The 15,406-nt window shown below is 44.6% G+C and overlaps 1 protein-coding gene across 4 annotated transcripts in view; it reads right to left on the bottom strand.

Annotated features, from left to right (window-relative positions):
* FYB2 (FYN binding protein 2) overlaps nucleotides 1-15,406 on the bottom strand; it is a 121,584-nt gene that overhangs the window by 84,300 nt on the left and 21,878 nt on the right. For 3 of the 4 annotated variants that reach the window (XM_072730818.1, XM_072730820.1, XM_072730821.1), the window contains 3 exons: nucleotides 7,078-7,813; nucleotides 3,538-3,699; nucleotides 601-634 (listed from right to left, as the gene is read on the bottom strand). In XM_072730818.1, the coding sequence (XP_072586919.1) occupies nucleotides 601-634; nucleotides 3,538-3,699; nucleotides 7,078-7,813 (932 nt within the window). The remainder of the gene's footprint in view (nucleotides 1-600; nucleotides 635-3,537; nucleotides 3,700-7,077; nucleotides 7,814-15,406) is intronic. The other variant, XM_072730819.1, reaches the window with a different exon arrangement.

The raw sequence follows: 15,406 nt of genomic DNA, 5'->3' as shown, positions 1-15,406 counted from the left end.
CATATATTTTTTTAATGAGGCCAAACTTTCTGAGCCCAATGTCTTTAGCTATAAAATGAGGACAGTAGCAGCAATTTTGCAGTCTTGAGAAAAGGAAGAGAGAAAATCTATATAAAGTAGCCAGCACAATGCATGACACATCAACAGGCTCAAACAGATAATATTTGGTTGAGTGAATATATGAACTGACACCTGTATGGCAAAATTCTCAGAATAAGTACAGCAAAAACAGAAGGTCTTTTGTCCCATTATCAATTCCTAACATCACACCAGCTGCCCACAGCATTCTGTAGCCTCTAATTCGATTTATTACTATGGAAGCTGATGTTTCAATTTACTGAACCCAACTGTATAATAAATAAAAGTACCTCAGAGGACCATCTTTGCAATTTAATGTCAGCACAGCAGTTAAATGCAGTTTATTTAATCTCTCTCTAAAACAAAAGTTGCAGTTTGTTGCTTATAAATCTGTTCTTCCTGCAACCCTTCTGAGAAATGCAGACACCTGGCTTGTGCTTATTGCCTGCTCTCAGGCTGGCTAAGCAACCTGTCGGTGCTCAGTGGGCTGTGCTTCCCGCCAACTCAGGAACAGGTACTCACCTCTCAGGAGGCAGGCAGCGCTCTTTCCCAGCTGCTGCAAGAGCAAGAGGCAGAGTGAAAAGAGGAGCAAGTGGCGGCCTAGCTAAAGTGAACTTTGTGCAATGCCCTGACCCAGAGACAAAATGAGGAATGGCAATTCACTGGCACCCCAAGCCTCCCCCACCCCCAGCACCCAGGGGACCCTCTGTCCTGCAGTGCAGCACTCACCCACACTATAGAGTGCTTCTTTGTGAGGGTGATCTTGATCTTTCAGATTAGACTCTGACCCGGAGCACCAGAACTCGTGTGGGGCTATTTAACTCTTGTGTCCATCGCAGGGCCCAGGGCAAAGAGTGCAGCTAGCTGCTCAATACAAGCTTAGAATAATGATAACGGTGTGTCTATGGAGCGCTTACTGGTGTGCCAAGCACTGTTTAAACTCCTTCCATGACTCATCTCAGTTATCCTCACAAAAGTCCTGGGAGATGAATGTTATGGTCAACCCCATTTTACAGATAAGGACAATGAGGCTCCGTGAGCAACATGCCCAAACTTAAAGAGCTAGTGAGTGGGGGAGCTGGGATTTACAAAGGCCATTTTATCACAGAAGACTTGGTGCTTTGTTCTGGGTTCTCTGACAACCTTCTTTGCTTTCAGAGAGACACTTTGAGACCTGAATTATTTAACGTTTCTAAAAACCATACTTGGCCTTCTTGGTTATGGAGGTGGCCAAAGTATTATTTAAGTTATACTTAGAAGAGCACTTTTTTCCCTTTTCTTTCTTTCCTTTTTTAGCCAGGCAAAGAACCTTATTAACCTTGTTTCAAACTTCAGTTTAATTAGCTGCAAAGAATTAATAGTATCCAAGCAAAAACTGAGAAGTGCTGCAGTGTCGTCCAAGGGGCTTGCACTTAAAAATACTGGAGATCTAGAGTCCATCAGATCCATGAACAAAATTTTTGAAAGCAGTCGTAATATAAGACAGCAGTTCCCAGGAACTTCTTCAAGTTTTGTCTTCTTCAGAAACTGACTCAAATCATTTTGCTTCATTCTTGGAAGCTTCCTCAAAGTTCCCCACAAGATCCAGAACATCATCCTCTTTGTCCTCTCCGGTAACAAGTGGTGCTGTTTCAACCTCGGACTGTGTGGGCAGAGCTTCAGCCAGTCTTCTTCAACTAGTCAGACTGTCTGCACCAGGTTGGTTTAAGACTCTGGAAGCATTTCTTCCAGCTGCTTCCTCTCAGCACGGCCTGTGAGGGTGAAAGTGGTCGCGGCCTCATGTGCTGGAACTTCGGGGTTGTGAAGAGAGAGAACTGTTGCTTGGTTTATGAACATACTCACTTCTTCAATACCAGAGATATTGTTTACTCCTAACTTCTTTAAGGGGAACTAAGGTTTGGGGCTCTTGGGTGGCTCAGTGGGTTGAGTGTCTGCCTTTGGCTCAGGTCGTGATCATGGGTCCTGGGATCGAGCCCTATGTCAGGTTCCATGCTGGGTGGGGAGTCTGCTTCTCCTTCTATCCCTTACCCCCCGCCCTGCTCAGGCTCTTTCATGCTTTCAAATAAATAAATAAATAAATAAATAAATAAATAAATAAATAAATCAAACAAACAAACCATCTTTTTAAAAAGGAGAACTAAGGTTTTTAATCATCTGCTGTAGCCCTTCTGTGAACCATCTTCTTCGAGCAAGCTGTTCCTTCCCCACCAATGTGCACCTGGGCTTGCAATCTGGCCCGTTTCTCCTGGTTCGTGACAGTTTCTCTCATCTTGATGGAGTGGAAATGGGACCTTGGGGGACTAAGGTTGGCGCTCAGAGGGTCCCGGCCAAACCAACTGAGATTAGGTGCATGCATGAGGGGATACAAGATGGCAACCAGCATGTTCTAGCTCTTTATATAGAATTTTCTTTTAGGCTAAGACTCAAGATGATTTGCAGCAGTGATTCTCAAAGTGTGGTCCCTGGACCAGCAGCATCAGTACCCCCGCCCCCTGCCCCGAGGAACTTGTTAAAAAGGAAAATTCTTAGGTACCCAATCCAGACCAAACAAATCAGAAACTCTGGGAATGGGGCCCTGTGATCTGTGTTTTAACAAATCCTCTAGGTGATTCTGGTGCAGGCTGAAGTTTGGGAACCTGTGAGTTCAGGATGCTTAACAATCATGAGGTTTTCAAAGCAGTCAAATGAACAATGCAAGATGCCATCAGCTCTCTGAGCGTACCATCTGCTGGCACTCATGGCCACAGTAAGACAGATGTTAGCACGGAACTATGTGCCACACCAAAGTGTATGTTCACATCATGTTCCATTAGAGCAAACATAAGCAAAGGTATTTACAGTATCAACAGGATCCAAGCACAGTGTGGGTGGAAAGGGGATGAGAAGATATTCCTTTAAGTAGCAGAGAAAGACACAAAACAGCACAAAAAATTGGCTTGTTTCTGGAAAGGGCCAGTGGCAGGGGGTGGGGTGGGGGTGGGGGCCTTCAAGTAATTACTGAAGGCAGATGACAGAGGCCTGAGGGACCCTCCATTAGGATCACAGGTCAAGTTCACACTGACTTTCCTCCCTTTTCACTCCCTCTCCTCTCCTATTGCACTGATTGTGTTGACAACACAGGCTTTGTAGGAAACACAAAAGCTCCCGGCTCCCTGCTCCACTACTTTCTTTTTCTTCCTCTTGGACCTAGTCCCAGTGATCAAATGCAATGCTCTCAGGGGAGGCAGACTGGCCCAGGAGCGATAAGGGGCCAATTCCTGCAGATTTGTCATTTCACGGGCAAGCTGCCACGGCCTCTACGTAAAAATAACCAGTGATGGATGTCCAGTCCCATGGAAAAGCAGTTCGGCATTATCACCTGGGAGTTGACACACAGAGAGGGAAGTAATGGGGGGATGAGGCATTGGAGCCGTGACTCCCACTGGCTGGCTGTGTGCAGAGCCCTGTGCATTTCCTTACCTTCCCTGTGGCTCTCGGAAATCGCAGCCGCCTGCCTCTGGAAGGCCTGGAGGTTTACAACTGGTGGCTTCGGAGGCTTTGGAGGAGGAGGACCCAGGGACTTGATGGGAGGCAGTTGTTTTGTTTTGAGAAGTTGATGATGCCTGTCAACTGGCTGTTTCTCTGAGCATGGACAGTAAAAAACAAAAACAAAAAAATTAAATTTTAAAAATGCAGGCTATTACTATTTCCATTTCATGGCTTCCTCCATGAAATTGACAGTCCTTGCCTCAGTCTTTCTCCCCTCTAGTCTACTGTCCTCCTACTGACCAGAGTGTCCTGATCATATCACGGGCCTGCTGCCCAGAGATCAAAGCCTGGCTTCGTTGGCTTGACATCTACGTGTGTACTCCATCCTCTGGCATGTCAATACCACATGGCCCCATTCCACATTTCCAGATTCTCTTACCACACTTACCATCCTACTTTCCCAACCTTCAGCCCAAATATCTTTCACTCATGCCAATGGCTTCTCAATTCTCCAAATTTGATGTAAAAAGCCATCATATATCCAAGACTTCATTCATGCTTTTCTTGGTTCTGGAATGCTGTTCCCTCACTTCTTTCTCAGATAGCTCTGATTCATTCTTTAAGGCCCTGGGTCACCAATGACACCTCCTCTGGGAAACTTTCATTGATTTTAAAATCAAGGTAAGAATTAACCTGTCTCTGTTTTGTATTCCCATGATGTATCCTTATTATGTCTCTATCGGTGTTGTGATATATCAGAGGGGCAGATCTATCTTCCCATTGAGTGTTGGCTCCTCGTGTGTGGGGACCAGGGTATACTGATCTCTTGCCAGCATCAAGCACAGTGCCTACCTCCAAGGAAATGGATGGCAACTATCCCCTGAAGGGTGCTTCAGTTGCTTATGACATGCAAATAACATTGGCACTGTAAAGAGGAGGGGGATTGATGCCTGATTTCTAGAACTCATAGCCTGGGACAAGCTTCAGGGCTAACTTTGTGGTATATGGGCATCTGTGGATTTTGTGGTTTTATGTCCTGGAATTTCCCAGGAAAGTCTCAATTTCATGCATTTTGCCCTTCTGTGCTCAGAGCCAAACTCCAGCAGAAATTCCAGTATTGTGTATGAAAATTGTATCTGCCTCTTAGACTGAAAATAGCACAAAATCTTGTATGATCCATGGGCCATGATTTGGGGTTCACATAACACAATGGTTGACAACATGCACCATCCCTGGTAAAAATAAAGACGTTGGCCAGTGTTTTACAAGTTCCTCAGTGCAACTTCCACAGAGCCCTGCTGCCCTCTGGGAGCAAAGAGGGGATGGGTGGGGGGTGGGGAGCTTCCTTCTTGCCCCTGCCAGCAGGGGTTACATCAGTCTGGTCTGAGTTCCTCTCTTCACAGGCTTTACTTATAAGTTGCGATGTCAGAAATTATAGTTCTTATCAAATTAAGGAGAAGATGTAGTGAGAATGAGTGATCCCTTACTAACTGGGTTCCTAATTTTTACCAGGCCCTGGGCTAAGAGATGGACATGGGTCATTTCATTTAATCCCCTCAACAGCTCCATCAGGTAGGTGGCCCATCCTTCTTTCCTTCTTCCCATTCATCCTCTTTTCCTATCCCTTCATCAATAACGATTTATCTACTATTTTCCAGGCATCATTCTAGAAGTTGGGTATAGAGTTAAGAACAAGAATAGAGATAGAGGCCTGGGTGGCCCAGTGGTTGAACATCTGCTTTTGGCTCAGGGCGTGATCCCAGGGTCCTGGCATTGAGTCCCGCATCAGGCTCCCCGCAGGGAGCCTTCTTCTACCTCTGCCTGTGTGTCTGCCTCTGTGTCTCTCATGAACACATAAAAAATAAAAATCTTAATAAAAAAAAGAATAGAGATAGAGATCACCCTCAAGAATTTTCATTTTAATAGGGGGAGACTGAGGATATGCATGCAGACAAATAAACAAGGTAATCACAGAGACCTGTCAGGTCTATGAAAGAACTAGAACAGGCTACTATGAAAGAGCACAAACTGCTGATGGTGAAGTAGTGGGCTTTAGCTAAAGAGGTTATCTGAAAAAGTGTCATGTGAACTTAGATCTAAATGCAGCTACAGAAAGCTCAGAGGAGAGTTGTCTAGGAAGAAGAACAGCAAATGTAAACATCCCGAGCATAATAAAGTCTCTTCATGGAATAGCAAGAAATCCATGTGTCCGCTCGTGAGCCAGGAGGAGACGGGCAGCAATGAGTCAGATACATAAGCAGGGTCCGGGAGGTGCAGAGCCATGAAATCAGTAGTAAGTAGTTCAGACTATTCTAAATTCAGAGGGGGAAGCATGTACTGTTGTAAGCAGGAGATCCCTCCACCCACTCCTGTCCATCCATCCATCCATCCATCCATCCACCCATTCAAGCATTCAACAAATCCTTTTTGAGGACCTACTGAACCTGGCTTTGTTCTTTTAGATGCTAGGGATACAGGGGTCAAGAAGACAGTTTTTATCCTTATGTAACTTATATTTTACTGAAGTAAACAAACAGCTATGTAACAGTATACCAGGTGAGGATGGGATATGAAAGTCAAAGCCATGTAAGACGACAGAGACTGATGGAGGTGGGGTAGTTATTTTAGATGGTGACTCACAAATTCCACTCACAACAGATGACACTGAGCAGAAACCATGATGAAGTGAGGGAGGGAGACATCAAAGGCCTGGGGGGAAGGAAGTATGTTCCAGGCAGAGTGTCAGCAAGTGCAAAGGCCCTGGGGTGGAACTAGCATGGTTTATCTAAGGGAAAGCAAGAAGGCCAGTGTGGTAAAAGGAAGAGTAAGAGAGGTAAGATGGGCCAAATGACATCAGTTGGTATAGAATGGCCAGAGTTGAACTTGAGCAGGGGAGTGCTATGGTCTAATTTATGTTTTAGAGGATCACTGTGACCACTAGGAGAAGAATCAGGTCATAGGGGGCAAGCATGTAGAAGCAGGGAAACCAGCTGGACCATTGTGGTCCAGGAGTGAGAGGACAGGTGTGGACAGTGGTCTGGACAGGGCACAGGGCAGAAATTGACCAAAGCAGAAGGATACAGAACATATTTTGCTGGTAGAACCAAGAGCTTGCTGATGCAGTGGGTGCAAAGAATGAGGGGGAAAGAAGAATAGAGCGTGGCATCTAGGCTTTTGGCTGCAGCAACTACAAGGAGGGTTGTGCTGTTTACCAAGTTGGGGCATATTGGTGATGAATCCGATTCGCAGCAGAGCAGACCAGGCCGTACAAAGTTAAGTAGACTGCCCAAGCTTATGCATCTTTTAAGACGTAGAGCTAGGATTCAAACCCAAGCTTGACCAAACTTTCAATAGAATTGCAGGAGATCAAGCACTTACCCAGACCTGAAATTACAATTTGGCAGATGGGCTTGGAATACCTGCTCTGGAGTTTGGAGCAAAACTCGCCCAGATCAAACGTGACCATCAGTAAGCTCTAAATTAGAAGAACTTAGTGGCCCGTCCCCTAGGCCCACGAGGATGAATTCTCACCTGGGGTCTGGCTGGCAAGTTCACTCTCATAGACAGGTTGGCAGGAGCTCCCCGCTGGGCTCCTCTCAGGGTGAGGGGTTTCTAGGCTCTTCCTGCCATGTTGAAAAAATAGAAAAGTGGGATCTTCAGGTGATTTTCTTTGGGCCACCGAGTAACTCTGGGAAGGTAGGGTCTGGGCTCCTTTTGTTTCCAGCTGTCTCCTGGGTTCCTTTGGAGTAAGCCCTCTGCTTTGCTGCTCCTCCGGATGGAAGCCCCTGTTTGTATAACTGGTAAGGAAAGAAGCTGAAGACATCTCATTTTTCCGAGATGACACCTTCTCCCAGTTCCAGAGCTTGTCTTTGAAGCTATCTGTCACTGCTACTCTCCTCTTGTTGGTTATCTCAGCGCTTGACTGACTCACGTCTAACAGCAGAGAAGTTTTCTGTGAATTCACTGCAGAACCAGGAGACCTCTCCGGAGGCCCTGGGGAATTCGGACATTTCTGAATCTCGCTCCCCTGGGCCACTTTCATCTCCTGGAGTTTAAGAAGCTGGGGTTCAGCACTAGAACAGCACAGTGGGAGCGGATTGTGGTTGGGCAAGAGGGGTTTCCCATTGGCCAAAGTTGTTGTTGACTGTGTGTTTCGAATGCCACCTTTTCGAGAAACACCTGCTGAGAGTTTAATAGGTCCTGGAGGAGGTGGCGCATCAAACTTTTGAAATTTAGCTCGAAGTTCCTTGAAGTTCCTTAGCCCTTCCTAAAGCGTAAGAAAAAAAAGTCTCATTACTCTAGGAAAAAAAACTGATTAGTTGACTTCACTGCGCATGTAAGTGCTGATACAACACCATTGCTTAGTGGGCCGTGTCAGCTGGTAACGCGACCTCTATGTGAGGTGCAACGAAAACAAATGTCTCCTCTTTGAAACACTTCAGGTCTGTTTAATTCCGTCACAACACGTAAAGGATACTTATAAAGGAGACAGTATTGACAATTGCTGATAAAGCCCTTGATACAGATTTTTGGTGGTGCCTTGTTGCCTCTACAAGTTCTAAACCTCCTAGCACAGCATTCAAAGTTCTTCATAATCTGGGGGGATTATGGTCTCCAGCCACGGCCCACCACAACTACCCTTAAACCAAATGGCATTATCATTTTCTAGAAATCTGTACCATTGACCACCCTGACTTTGCTTATGTGTTCTTGCTTCACAAAATTCACCCTCCACCTAACTTGTCAGTTGCTCTCTTGCAACTTCGATGCCCACTTTTCTCCAGGAAGCCTTTCCCTGGGCTGACAGGTAGAGCTAACCTCTTCCCGGTCTCCTCGTGCTTCCATAGCTCTGGTTCTCTTGGCTGTTGAACTTAACTTTGGAACTAGACAGGTCTACATTTAAATTCTGACTCTGTTCTTTATCATCTAGGGAAATAATTCTGGAAAATGTGATATTAGCTCTCAGCATAGTCTCATCATGGAAAGAAGGGGTCAAGTGGTAAAAGGGTTAGGGCCACTATGCGTGGAGTGTCCATCACAGTACCAGCAAGCCCGTGATAAATCAGAGCTATTTGGAAGAGGCTAGCTGATGCTCTTGTGTTTTGACTCTTCTTGGGAGAGTCTGCTCTACCTTCTGAGCGGAGTACGAATTCAGTATATGAAAACAGTCGTAGGGGGGGATCCCTGGCTGGCTCCACAGTTTAGCGCCTGCCTTTGGCCCAGGGCGCGATCCTGGAGTCCTGGGATCGTGTCCCACGTCAGGCTCCCAGCATGGGGCCTGCTTCTCCCTCCTCCTGTGTCTCTGCTGCCTCTCTATGTCTATCATTCATAAATAAATCTATCTATCTATCTATCTATCTATCTATCTATCTATCTATCTATGTATCTGAAAACAGTGGTAGGAATAGCAGCCCAACCCTTGCGGCTGAGGTAGGATGTACCTGGCATTACCTGGGCCGGGGGTGGTCTGGCAGGTAGGATGGGGCTTGCCTCCTGCTCAGTGTTGTTCCCACTGCTCCCCTTTTTTCTCACCAGGTCTGATTTAGCTTTATAACTGCACTTTGCCATCTTTTGTCTCCCCAGGAGGAAGGAGGGGGTGGAGGTAGAGTGCGAGTGGACAGCGCATGGAGCCCTTTCAGAGAGCCACTGTCTTCTCCTGGTCATCTTATAAAGGGCTGAGTTTCATGTAGCAAGACAATCTCCACACCAGTCGCTTCTCGTTTTGCCATCTGAGGGAATGCTGGGTGACCTTTTCTCACCATGTTTACAGTTGACTCACACCTGTCCTCCGAAGATTCAGGGATGGAGGGAAGTTGAAGTAGCAAGAGGCAGGTGTCTGGGAGCTTGCTTGTATGCTCTCTCCCGCAGGCTGCCTGCCTCCAGGCCCTCCCTTCCTCTCTATCACACTCATACACACTCACACACACATACGCACACATGTACACATTTATAGTTTTTTCCCCATGAATTGCTAAGTCTTGATTTCTTACATAGATTTCAACCAGAGGTCAAATTAATTCAACTATACTTTCTTTCCCCTGATGTGAGGGAAGCCAGCACTGGGCATGGAACCAGGAGAGCTGAGTCGGAGGCTCTGCTCTGCCATTTTCTAGTTATAGGCCTTGGGCAATTCATTTCCCTGAGCTTTATTTTCCTCACTATAAAAAGGGACTACTCTACTAACAGTTGAAGGTTATTGTAAGGATCAAAGGAGAGAGCTGGAGACCTACCACAGTGGTTTATATTTTTAAAATTGTGGTAAGATACACGTCATTTAAAATTCACCCTCTTAACCATTTTATACGTTTGATTCAGTGGTATTAAGGGCACTTACATTGCTGCAAATGTCCAGAACCCTTTTCATCTTGCAAAAGTAGAACTCCATCACCATTATGCAGTAGTTCTCCTCTCCCTTCGTCCTACCCCCAGCACTCACCATTCTACTTCCTTTCTCTACGATTTTTCAAGTATCTCATATAAGGGGAATCATACAGTAATTATCTTTTTGTGACTGGCTTATTTTACTTAGCATACTGTCCTTGAGGTTCATTCATGTTGTGGCATGTGGCAAAATTTTCTTTTTTAAGACTGAATAATATTCCATTGTATGTATATACCACATATTGTTTATCCATTCGTCTGTTGGTGGACACTTTCTTTGCTTCCACTTTTTAGATGCTTTAAATAACATTCCTATAAAGATGGATATGCAAATCTCTCTTTGAGATCATGTTTCCATTCCTTTTGGGTATTTGCCCAGAAGTGGAATTACTGAATCATTATTGTAATTCTATGTTTAATTTTTTGAGCAAGGACCATTCTGTTTTCTGTAACAGCTGTACCATCTTACACTCCTACTAACAGAACATAGGATTTCAATTTTTCCACGTTCATGTAACATATTTTTATAGCAGTCATCACAATAGATGGGATGTGGTCAGTGGTTAATATTTTTAAAGGAATGTAATGATGATTATTTTTAGCTCTTCACTATCTGAAGCCACATGAGTTATAGTTATTATTGGGTGGTAGATTTTAGTCTCTGCAGGGATGTTAGGAAAAACCCTAGCAGGAAATGGAATTATTCATTGATTCCCTCCAAACCCAAATCCTGCATCAAGGTCACTGGTTCAGGAGGAAGTAAGCTTGATTATATCTCTTTCAACAAATGCTCATTGTGTGTCCATGATGTGGGCAAAAACACTATTTTAGACAAGGGTTCAGCTATTAAATATTACATTCTGAGGTCAGGGAGAGGCAGAAAATAAGCAAATACACATGAAAATATTAGAGACAGAAGCCATGTGGAGAACTGAATACCAAATTAAACAGTGGGTGGCTGGGTGCCCACCAATAATTTTCCGAGCTCCCTTAGGGAAGTCAGTTCCTTTCCAGAGCGGAGTTGTCTATCACATAAGACTGTTGGCCCAAGTGAGCACCAAGGTCCCTCTAGCGCTAAAGTTTGGATTTTACTTTCTCTATTATGGGAAATAGTTGTGACACAATCTGTTGTTAATCATCACCTCTAGAGGAGAGGTCAGGGTTCAGGGCATGCGGCAAAGTACATGAGGTTGGGTTGGGTGGTGCTCAGGGCTCACTCTAATGAAAACCATGATCCATTTTTCTGGACCCACAGCAGGTCTGTCTCCACATCCTACTAATGTCAAGTGTTTTTGTTTTGTTATGTTAAGTAGGCTCGATGCCCAGCATGAGTCCCACGTGGGGCTTGAAGTTATGACCATGAGATTAAGACCTGAGCTGAGATCAAGAGTCAGACACTTAACCAGTTGAGCTACCCAGGCACCCCGCTGATGTCAAGGCTTAAGAAGCCCACAAACCGTCCCTTCTTCATGCCATGGCCACTATCTCTGAGTCATCCTCACACATTGCAATGACTTCCTTGTGGTCTGTCTGCTTCTACTCTGGGTCCTTCCAACCCATCACTTACCCAGCTATTAGACAAACCTGATGAAACACACATCTGATCATGTATGTCCCCAGTTTGAAATTCTTCAGTTTGGCTTCCCCAAAGCTTTCACATCAACTAAAACTCTCTTGCATAGCACATAAGGCCCTCCCCCAAATCCTAACTCTGTTCATTTTCGGACATGATAGTGGGCCCTTCCCTAACACGTTTTCCTTCTGGCCTCACTGAGTTACCCAAGTTTTCCCACCTATTCTGCTCTTTCATGCCTATGCCTTTGAATGTACTATTTCTTCTGCCTGGAATGCCCATCTCTCTCCCAATTTCTGGAATTAGAAAATTGCTGCTTGTTCATGATTCAACTCATGTCACCTCAAAATGTGTGTTGGTTAACTGCTATGTGCTAGGAATGAGGGTTACAATGGTGAGTTAGCATTCCTGACCTTTCAGAGCTAGTGAAATCAGGAAGTAGACACAAACTGATCACTTTAGTGTAGGAGAGATGGTTATTCGATACACAGCGGGACATCTGTGAGAACACAGAGAGTGGGTCATGACAGACGAATGGATAAACAAAATGTAGCAGGGCGGCAAAGAAGGTTCTGTAAAAATGACTTAGTTGGAAGAGGCAGGCAAGTGAGGGTGGCAGGAAAGGTGGCCCCAATAGCAAGAAAAGCAGGAACAGAGAAGGCGTGGCAGTGTGAAGCAGTATAGTGTAGATGGAAATAAGCAATTCTATGTTACTGAAGCCCTAGTGTTCCATATGGGAAGCTGGACGAGAATGTCAAGGCCAAGTCCCCTTAAAGTAATTAGGCTTAATCTTCAGAGTAGTTGGGGAGCTACTGATAAATTTTACACAGGGCTAGGACAGACTGGTTTATATTTCATGCAGATTAGAGACCAGGAACTAATTAGGAGGCCAAATAAAAATGATAAAAGGTGGAAGTTGGACAGTGTTGGTAGGAATGGAAAAGAGAAATGTGCAGGGGGTGGTATGGACCAAACCTAGAGAGGGAAGGGAGGACTGCAGGATGATTCCTGGGTTACTAAATTGAGTAAGAGGATGGATGTTGGTTCTTGAAACTAAGACTGAGGACAGAAGATAAAAGTACTGGGGAGGAATGATGGGCCCAGTTTTGGATGTGATGGTTTGCCTTCTTAGGGGAGCCATCTAATAGGTAGTTATTTTGGGGTACCTTTTGGGGGTTAGAAATTTAAATTGGTATTTATTCACTTCTTGGTGAGCACAGAGCTTAAAAATATGAACACTGGAGTCCAGCTGCCTGAGTTCAAATTCCAGTCCTGCCATTAATTGGCTTTATGACCCTGAGCCAATGACCTAAACTTTCTGTATTTGTTGCTTTATCTGGGGTAATAATTGTACTCCACCTCTCAGGGTTGTTGTGGTAGGTAGAATGATGGACCCTTAAAGAGATCCACATCCTAATCCATGAAACCTGTCACCTTGCATGCCAGAGGGACTTCCTGGGTATAATTAAGTTAAGGATCTTCAGATGGGGAGATGATCCTGGATTATCTGGGTGGGCCCAATGTAATCATAAGGGTCCTTGTAAGTGGAATGCAAGACACAAGGCAATAGGACAATGAAACAAAGATGAGGGTATGGGGGATGAAGATGCAATATTCTGATTTTGAAGATGGAGGAAGATCTAGGAGCTAAAGAATGCAGGTAGCCTCCAGAAGCTGGAAAAGGAAACAGATTTTTCCTAGAGCCACCAGATGGAACACTGTCCTGCTAACACCCTGATTTTAGGTATCTGGCTTCTGCAACTGTAAGATAATAACTTCGTGCTATTTTAAGCTACTCAATTTGTGGTCATTTGGTGCAGAACTAGGAAATGAATACAGTAGTATGAGGATCTAATTAATAAGTACATGTAGAGCATTCAGAAGGCAATAATAGGTGTCACTAAATTTTAGCTCTTGTTATTTATAGGTGGTTGTCGTGACCATAGGGCTGGATAGGATCACTTAGGAAAACGTGTGCTGGCATCAGAGCCATGGACAATAGCAGAGGGCAAGAAAAAGGCCTGAGAAGAAACAAAGAGGTCAGAGTTAATCAAGAGATAGGGCAGCCCAGGTTGCTCAGCCTTTTAGTGCTGCCTTCAGCCCAGGGCATGATCCTGGAGACCTGGGATCAAGTCCCATGTCAGGCTCCCTGCATGGAGCCTGCTTCTCCCTCTGCCTGTGTCTCTGCCTCTCTCTCTCTCTCTCTCTCTCTGTGTCTCTCATGAATAAATAAGTAATCTTTAAAAAAAAAAAGAGAGAGATAAAGAGAAGGGATGGGCAGTATTAATGAAGAACTAGTGCCCAGTAGTGGCTAGTGCAGCAGAGAAGTTCTAGAAGATAAAGACTGAAAAATGTCTGGTGGATGGATATTGCAAATGAATGCCATCACAGCAGCAATGTGTCCCAGAGTGAATGAGAGGGGAAGAAAAAATAAATGACTAGCCTCTCTCTCTCTCTTTTTTTTTTTAAAGGAAGCTGGCAATGACAAAAGGAGGAGAGGGGATAATTAGAATGGGATTCAGGATCAACTGAAGGTTTTAACTAATTTTTCTTTCTAGTGAATCTTTCCCTAACCCAGATCCTGGAAAGCTCAGAACTCCACTTCCCTCTGTCAACTAGACCTCTGCCAAGCAGAGGCATCCAGGCAGGGATGGGGGATGAGCACAAGGATTGCAGGTCATGGAAGAGCAGATCTCTGGGGAGCAACCATAGACGCTCCCGTGCTGTGTATTGGGGAGTAGCAGGAATGTGTTCCTACCAGAATAATCCCATGTGGATGCAAGACTTCTCGCTTACCTGTAGCATACCAGCTCATTCCTGGCCCTTCTGAAAATTCCTAAAATAACCTATCATTAACCCCTTTCTGTTCAAACTGGCAGCAACAGATTTGGTTATCTACAGCAAAAAACACTGCCTAATACATTCTGGTTTGCTTTTCCTCCCATCACCTATCAGCACTCAACCTACTGCTTATCTCCCTCCATCAGGATGTAAGCTCCTTGGGGACAAGTGCTTTGTTGGGATGGTTCACTGCCTTAACACAAGTGCCTGGAAGCATATTGGCCCATAGAGGGTGCTCAGTAAAAATGTGGTGAATGAGTAAATCCTTGACATACAAGTCTTTCAGCAGCCCTTCAAGGGAGGGACAGTGTCTTCTTTATCTTGGTACCCCCATTACTAGTGCCAGGGCTTACAAAGTGTTTGGTGAATGAACTGGTAAATGAACATTTAGAAAAATTCGCAGGTTCATATAATTCATGAACTGTAACTGTACAGAATTTTGTTTTTTTTTTCCCCCTAAGTGCAGCTTAGAATGCACACAGAAACAAATTCTTTAATTGCTGTGATACCAGAAGACAACCCTGAAAATAGCCCTGAAGATAGCCTTGGCACATCTGATCTGGACTGGGCGTGCTTCGAATACCTCATCTGGGAAGCAAAGGCCAAAACAATCTCAAGAGATGTTGTGAGAACAACCTAGGATAAAAGGCACTGGTGTCCTCTAAACACAAAGAGTTTATTTCTTTGATGTGGAAATTGACCAAGGGGTAGCAACCCGCCAGGAGAACAAAGACGTTGCTATTTTAGACACATGGGGAGACCAGTGTGAAGTAGTCATAAACCTGAATGTCAGTTCTTTAAATGCAGTATTATTATATCTACATGAATATATTTAAGCCCAACTAGGGGACAAGACTCCATCAGACACATGTCTCTCATTCAATATTTATTTTATACAAATCTAAGAAATGGTAATAACAAAAGTATGCATTTATGCCCATTTCACACACACTTTATATGACGTTGCTACATGCCAGGCTATATTCTATTCATTTAGCTGATTTAAACCTTATGTCTAGCCCAGTGTTTTCCTAAGATACAGACCAGAATATTGAGGCATTGTGA

The sequence above is a fragment of the Vulpes vulpes genome, chromosome 12 (genome assembly GCF_048418805.1).
Source record: "Vulpes vulpes isolate BD-2025 chromosome 12, VulVul3, whole genome shotgun sequence".
NCBI lineage: Eukaryota > Metazoa > Chordata > Mammalia > Carnivora > Canidae > Vulpes > Vulpes vulpes.
The sequence above is the reverse complement of the archived record's forward strand: the minus strand, read 5'-3'. Positions and strand labels throughout refer to the sequence as shown.